At 46.4% G+C, this 7,011-nt stretch overlaps 1 protein-coding gene across 1 annotated transcript; it reads right to left on the reverse strand.

The window, feature by feature from the left end:
• Positions 1 to 1,809: 1,809 nt before the first annotated feature.
• LOC123180398 (uncharacterized) lies at positions 1,810 to 6,032 on the reverse strand. Its single transcript, XM_044592444.1, has 5 exons — positions 5,582 to 6,032; positions 5,255 to 5,462; positions 3,965 to 4,484; positions 3,242 to 3,310; positions 1,810 to 2,550 (listed from the first exon to the last, which is right to left on the reverse strand). The coding sequence occupies exons 1-5, from the start codon at positions 5,645 to 5,647 to the stop codon at positions 2,055 to 2,057; spliced, it is 1,359 nt and encodes a 452-aa protein (XP_044448379.1). The 5' UTR covers positions 5,648 to 6,032; the 3' UTR covers positions 1,810 to 2,054.
• Between the last annotated feature and the right edge of the window lie 979 nt (positions 6,033 to 7,011).

Consider the following 7,011-nt stretch of genomic DNA (forward strand, 5'->3'; position numbering starts at 1 on the left):
CACCCAGCAGCTTGGCATTGATTATGGTGATACGTTCAGTCCGGTTGTCAAGCCGGCCACCGTTCGACTGGTTCTTGCCTTGGCTGTGTCTCGCGGTTGGAGTCTTCGGCAGATTGATGTCAGCAACGCTTTCCTTCATGGTTATCTCTCCGAGGACGTCTATATGCAGCAACCACCTGGCTTTGACGACGCTCGTTTTCCCTCACATGTGTGCAAGCTTCAGCGTGCTCTTTATGGACTCAAACAGTCTCCTCGTGCATGGTATGCTTGGCTCAATACCCGTCTTCTCGAGTTGGGTTTCGTCTCCTCGAAAGAAGATACCTCTCTGTTTTTCTTCCGCTATCGTGATGTTCAAATCTATATGCTTGTCTATGTGGATGACATTGTCATTGCCGGATCTTCTCCACGTGCGGTTGATGGTCTTGTTCATGCCCTCGCGACCAGTTTTCCTATCAAGGACCTTGGGCCGTTGGAGTATTTTCTTGGTCTGGAAGCGTCATACAATTCAGGGGGATGACATTGACTCAACGGAAGTATGCCTTGGATCTTTTGCATCGTGTGAGCATGGAGAATTGTAAGCCTACTTCCACACCGTTGTCCACTTCCGATCAGCTTGCACGAGTGTCTGGACAGCCTCTCAGTACCGATGATTCTTTCCGGTATCGCAGTGTTGTTGGTGGGTTGCAGTATTTAACACTCACTCGCCCGGATATTTCATTTGCAGTGAACAAGGTGTGCCAGTTTCTCTCACAACCCACTGATGTTCATTGGGAAGCTGTTAAGCGGATTTTACGCTATGTCAAAGGAACATTGCACACAGGGCTGAAGTTTCACAAGGCTGTCTCTACTAGCATTAGTATCTTCACTGATGCAGATTGGGCAGGATGTCCGGATGATCGTCGATCCACTGGAGGTTTCGCCATATTTGTTGGACCGAATCTCATTTCCTGGAGTTCGAAGAAACAACCAACAGTGTCGAGATCGAGCACAGAGGCCGAGTACAAAGCCTTGGCGAATGGAGCTGCTGAAGCCATCTGGGTAGAGTCACTACTCAAAGAGCTTGGAGTGTCTCAGCAGCGTGTTCCGGTTCTATGGTGTGATAACTTACGGGCCACATGTCTGACTGCGAACCCAGTTTTTCATGCGCGTACCAAGCACATCGAGATTGATTTCCACTTTGTGCGCGAGCGTGTTGCTTCTGGAGCTCTTGAAGTCAGGTTCATTTCTTCTAACGATCAGCTGGCTGATGTGTTTACTAAACCAGTCACCAGACAGATGCTAGACCATTTTAGTACCAACCTAAACCTTGTACAGAGTAAAAGTTTAGATTGAGGGGGAGTGTTAAAATAGGTCTAGCGTGTCATGTACACGTACTCTGTACGTATGTAATTGTATATGTTGATTGTTATATATAGAAAGACGTGGAGAGGCTTTGCCCCACAGGAAAACCCTATTCTCGAAATGAACAGTTTTTGACCGGTATGGAATTGTTTAGGGAGGCAAGGGAGCAGAAATAAAGATCAAGGTGTTATATGAACCACCACGTTTCTTCATGGTAGTAAAATAGACTTTTTTTCATAAATAATCTTCAATGTATTACGTATGTCTAGTAAAAAAAAAGTAGACATGTTGACGTGGTCAGCATGAGCTGAAAAATAGTGTCAGGCAATGACTCGTTAAATGGTAACTTCATTAATTTGCAGTATTGCACAAATTTTTTTGGTTATCCCAAGATTGCTATGTCAATACACCATGAAAAGGATGTCATCGAGAAAAAAATATACCAGGAAAATGGGTGAAGCAGCTATCTGTCCGAAAGAAATACAAAGTATATTGACCCTTAGCTTAATTAACGTTCAGAACAGGCAAAATCTATCTTCCATATACACCGAGCTGCCAGCAAAATTCTGTACAATTTACAACGTTGCGCATTTTCTATGAGGCCCTCATGAATCATGAAGGTATTTGCCACTTAGTCCTACAGTACTGTACTCCTGAACCAAAAGGTGAATCATACATCGAGGTGCGCCAAGTTACAGCAGTGTAGGAATAGCTCATGCAAACCTCAAAGCAGTGATTGCCAGGAGACTTACGGCCCTGAAGAGAATATCATTCATGCTTCTTTGTATCTTCACAGCAACCTCATCCTCCAACTTCGTATCAACTGGGCCTCTAAATACGCTGGTGATCGTGTCCCGCAATCCATTTACCGCATGTGAGAGCCAGAAGAGCCCAAATCCAACGCCTGTGTGCAGCAGTCGGGAGGCGGCAAAAGGAGTCCTCCCGCCGATGGCAATCTTGCACACAACCGACAGAAGAACAGCCAGGCCAGTTCCAGCAATGCCAATAGAGCATTGTGTCAACAGTTCAGTGATCTCAGGACCTGCTTTCTTCAGTGAGAGAATTGTCGAGCTGTTGTCCTTGTCCAGAAGGATTGAAAAAAAAGCTTCGCTGGCATGGAAATAGTTATTCTGATACATGTCACGTTCATTGATGGTTTTTCCTTTCTGTTTCTTCTTCGATGGAGATTTTGCCTTCACACTTGCCTTGCTGAGTATCATAAAGAAATCATATTAACATGTGCACATGCCCTTGGATACCGTATAAACAACAGGTGCAATTCGCAATTTGCCATATCACAGTATATAAATTTCAAAATGAAATAATTTCCATGTGCATACTCAGGCAATTCAGTAAGGTTCACCTTCCAAGTTCCAAGGAATTGTTCCATGCAATGGTTAGCCCGGTAAAGTAAATTGAACAGCTGGGTTACAAAACTATCCATTGTGATACTACTGGTATAGCGACCATGCTATTTGGTATATAACACGAAACCTCACCAGTACATCAAGGTGTATATTTTAAAGTGGATACTCAAACAACAATGGCTTTGTTTCAAATGGTATTTGCTGATTTTCATAGGAAATCCTTAATACAAAATGCTAATTCTTTCTTTTGCACTTCGTGGGTGCATATGGGTCAGGGACTCCGCAATTAGATGCAACTAACATGTCACAATCGGAATTTGGAAGGAACACAGAATTGGCGTACTCTATGCCTAACCTATGGTGCAAGTGATTACCAAAGTAGTAAATATCAGGGAGGTATATGCTGTGGTAACCAGCAGGTCAAAGAATAAACATAGCAGCATCAGAGCTAGGCATGGAAGTTACCATAATTGAGTACACCATGAGAACAACAACATAATGAAGTAATACATAACTAAAGAAAGATGCACTACCTTTTTGGAGCATCAACTGCGGTGCTTGCTGATTTTGAATTGGATTGACTACTATTTCGGCCCCTTTTCCTGCTTGTGCAAAAAAACACAATTCTATATCATGTAACTGACAGAAATAAAAATGGTATGCATCCTGTTAGAAATGTTATTTGTTCGGATATAAATTATTAACCATAATATTTTGAAGGGGTACAGAAATCAGAAACAATGGATAATTACTTCTAAACAAATCATTGTCAGGCAGAAGTGCAACCTCTAGAGATAATTTTAACATTGCATGCATTCAGTAGTTTCTACTTCTGTATGGCTATGGTAAATCACTCTTCTACGGTAAGTACATAATAGAGACAGTTTCCTAGTTCAAAAAGATAACATATGTGGTATGCATCCTGCTGAGCAGGAATGATTCCAAATGTCCAGTTACCCACGTGCCAGCATGTGCAGCTGACTAGGAATGATTTAAATACGACAACATCATGCAAACCGGACGTAACTAATGGGCCAGCTGCAGCAAGTTCGCACAGGATACATATGCTATACCAAGTTATACCAACTCTATAACTTCCGCTCAGTAAATGAATACGCCAATAATGACAAAATAAATTGATAAAGAGTCCATTCCCTTATACGAGAGTGGGGACTATGCATAACATAAACCTTAGTGAATGAGTGAATAAGATGACGAAAAGGGTTCACGTGGAGCATGATGCTTCCAATTATTACCTGTCGAAGTATGGAACTAAATATGCAGCCTTGCAACCACTTGGTTCTCGTTTAGGTACATTGAACTCTAAGAAAACCGAAAGTAAGTCTCTCATCTCCTCTCCACTGCCAGTGAAGATGACCCGGCCATTTTCATCTATAGCAAGGGCACCTTGGGACTGAGCAAATTCCAAAAGTGGATCAGGGATGATAAGCTGATTTTCTGATAGATACTGCAGAGGCTCCTCCAATCCAAACTCGTAGATGGATAACTTGTCATCAGGGATGATAAGTTGATTTTTTGCTAGATACTGCAGAGGCTCCTCCAATCCAAACTCATAGACAGATAACTTGTCATCAGAGGTATATGGTTGACCACCCATATTAGCTGATAGCATCTGATGTCCCGTAAATTCAGTAAGCAAAGAGGCATCAAGTTCTTTGACATCAGGACCTGACATTAGAAACTTTAGGATTTTCTCTTGCCTTGCACACTGCTCAGCAATCCCAAGGCTAAGTCGAACCGAATCGGGGTGGGAATCTGTTACAAATAAATAAACAGGAGCCATCAGAGATTGAAACGCATGTAAAACTTGACTTTTACGGTGGATAAACTATGAACCAAAGGATAAACCACTTAGCGAAAGTTCATAATTAACCTTGGCCAGAACTGTGTATCATAGTGCCACAAACAGCCAACCTACTTGAAAAAGGCAGTGCGAGTCCAATAGACAACGTTTGACTTGCTACACAGACACGGCAATTGAAGTGTAAAGGAATGTTTTTGTACCACTTTTGTAGACGACGCGAAAAAAAGGTAGTATCAGTTTTGTAGACCGCAAGCTAAGGCTCGTGCAGCATGCTTCTTGTTGAATGCAGTGCAACTTCAGTCGACAATCTTCTGCGTGCAGCACAGAACAAAGCAGTCGACGTGTAGAGGTTTCTTTTTTTTGTCACTTTTTAAAAACCGCAAGCCACGGCTCATGCATCATGCTTCTCGCTTCTTTAAGTTCACAATCAGGTACTATTAATTATCGTTGCGTTCAGTAAATCAGAATACTTGCTGTTTACAGGAGAAAAGCAGGTTCCCTTTGCAAGAGAGTGCAGTGCCTAACTGCAAGTGCTAGTGTCACGATTTGACGCCGGGGTGTAACCTTTAATGAGGCAAAACGTTAAGCTCATGAGCAAATAGGCTCTGAAGCCCACTGCTGCAGCATCCAATGATCAAACGAGGCAAATATAGCAGCATGCAGCATCATATTCAGGAGACAGGGCGAGCCAGGCCATAACGGGTTTGTCTGGATTGCGAACCTTGCACGTCGATGAGCGCGGCGCTGTCGAAGGTCTGGTAGGCGGCGGCGGCAGCCTGGCCGATCCCGGGGACCATCATCTGCAGGGGCTGCTGCGCCTGGTAGGCGCCCTCGAGGAGGTGCTGCTGCGGGGAGAGCTGCACGGCGGCGCTTCTCCCCATGTCCTGCTGGGACCTCTTCCCCTGGAACGGCAGGACGCCATGGAGCTCCTGCACAGCCACACCACCATCATCAATTCATCATCCCGTCACGCACGGCGGCAAATCGGACGCGAGCAGAAGCCAACGCAGGCGGCGCGTAGAGGGTGGGCGCGTGCGAGGGAGCGTACCTTGGAGGGCGCGAGGATGACGGGGGAGGCAGATGCGGAGGCGAGGAGGGAGAGGTCGCCCACCATCGCTCGCGAGGAGCGGATAGAGCGAGGAGAAAGTAGAAACTCTCAGCGGCAGCAACAAGAAGAAGGGAGGTGGTATGGGGAGGGGAGGGCGGGAGATAAATCGGCGGAGTTACCGATGGAACTGGTGGAGCCGGGGCGGGGCGGGCGGCGTGGAGGCGCGGAGGCCCCGAGAAAATGACCGGCGATTTTGCCCGGCGCGGCGTCGGGAGGGGAAATCGAGGGGATTTTCTCGGGGTTGGTCGGCCGTGGCTGTGGTTGGGTGGGTGAGGTGAGGTGGCCTCCCTTGCCCTTGTGGCGGAGGAGGAAGGTTCGCGAAGCGGACGGGAGTGCGGGGCACGGGAGGCGGAGACCGCGGGAATGTGTGGGCGCGGCCGCGGGTGGCTTGTGGCAGCCGCGCTGTCGACCGTCGACTGTCGACGGGGCGGCGATATTTTGCGGGCGCGGCCGACGGGGCGTCTTGGCGCCTGCCGACCGCCGAGGTGGATGTGCCGAATCTGATCGTCACGGATTCTCGGTTCACGGTGAACTCGTTACTCGTCATCCGTCGGGTGGGGCCATAGGAGACAGGGATGCCAGTTTTTTTTTTGACAATGCTAACGCCCACATGTGTGGTGGGAGCCAAACCCGCCCACACGCCCTATAATACACAGATTACGTCATGTCATCGTATGCATGCATGTAGAAATCTTTTTTGATTTTCAATTTCTAAAATGTTTTATCTCTTAAATGAAAAATCAGATTGAAGATCCGTTTTCACCATTAAATCCCTTGCGATGAGATCTTCGAAACTAGATCTCATATCGATATATTTCGGTGAAATTTCTTTTTGTAAAAGTTACCATGTCTATTGCACATAAATTGCCATGATATTTACACTGAAGTTGCCATGATATGTTTTAGCTATTTTCTTTTACATTTAAAAGTAAATTTTAACATATTATAAAACAGGGAATTAAGAAACTAGACTTACCATGCACCATAAACTAAAATTGCCATGATACATGCATTTAAAATTGAAAAAAGTCCATTTTACTACCCTGAATAAAGTGGGTGGTTCACTTTACCCTCTGATCTTATTTTCGGCTTTTCCACCCCCCAAACAAACCAAAACCAGACAAAAAAAACCCCTGGCTGGTTTGTCTCCACCCGCTGCTGATGTGGCAGTGGTCAACGGTGGTTTTGACCTGGGTGGGGCCCCCTTGTCAGGTCTCTCTCTCTCTCTCTCCAGGCCGGATCCGCCGCCGCCCGAAGAAGCTCCCCCTGGGCCCGAGCCACCCGCGCCCCACCTCCCCCACCGCGTCGTCTAGGAGCCGGCGTCCTGCCAGAGAAGTCCCGTCCCACGCCGCCGCGGATCGACCCGCCGC

The sequence above is a fragment of the Triticum aestivum genome, chromosome 1D (assembly GCF_018294505.1).
Source record: "Triticum aestivum cultivar Chinese Spring chromosome 1D, IWGSC CS RefSeq v2.1, whole genome shotgun sequence".
Taxonomy (NCBI): domain Eukaryota; kingdom Viridiplantae; phylum Streptophyta; class Magnoliopsida; order Poales; family Poaceae; genus Triticum; species Triticum aestivum.

Excerpts from the sequence above, each read along its gene's own strand:
- LOC123180398 (XM_044592444.1), bottom strand. The coding sequence starts at position 5,647 with ATGGTGGGCGACCTCTCCCTCCTCGCCTCCGCATCTGCCTCCCCCGTC. Across the intron at positions 3,311-3,964 it reads TTAGTTCCATACTTCGACAG|GAAAAGGGGCCGAAATAGTA; the intron begins GTAATAATTGGA and ends TTGCACAAGCAG. Across the intron at positions 2,551-3,241 it reads GCAGTTGATGCTCCAAAAAG|CAAGGCAAGTGTGAAGGCAA; the intron begins GTAGTGCATCTT and ends TATGATACTCAG.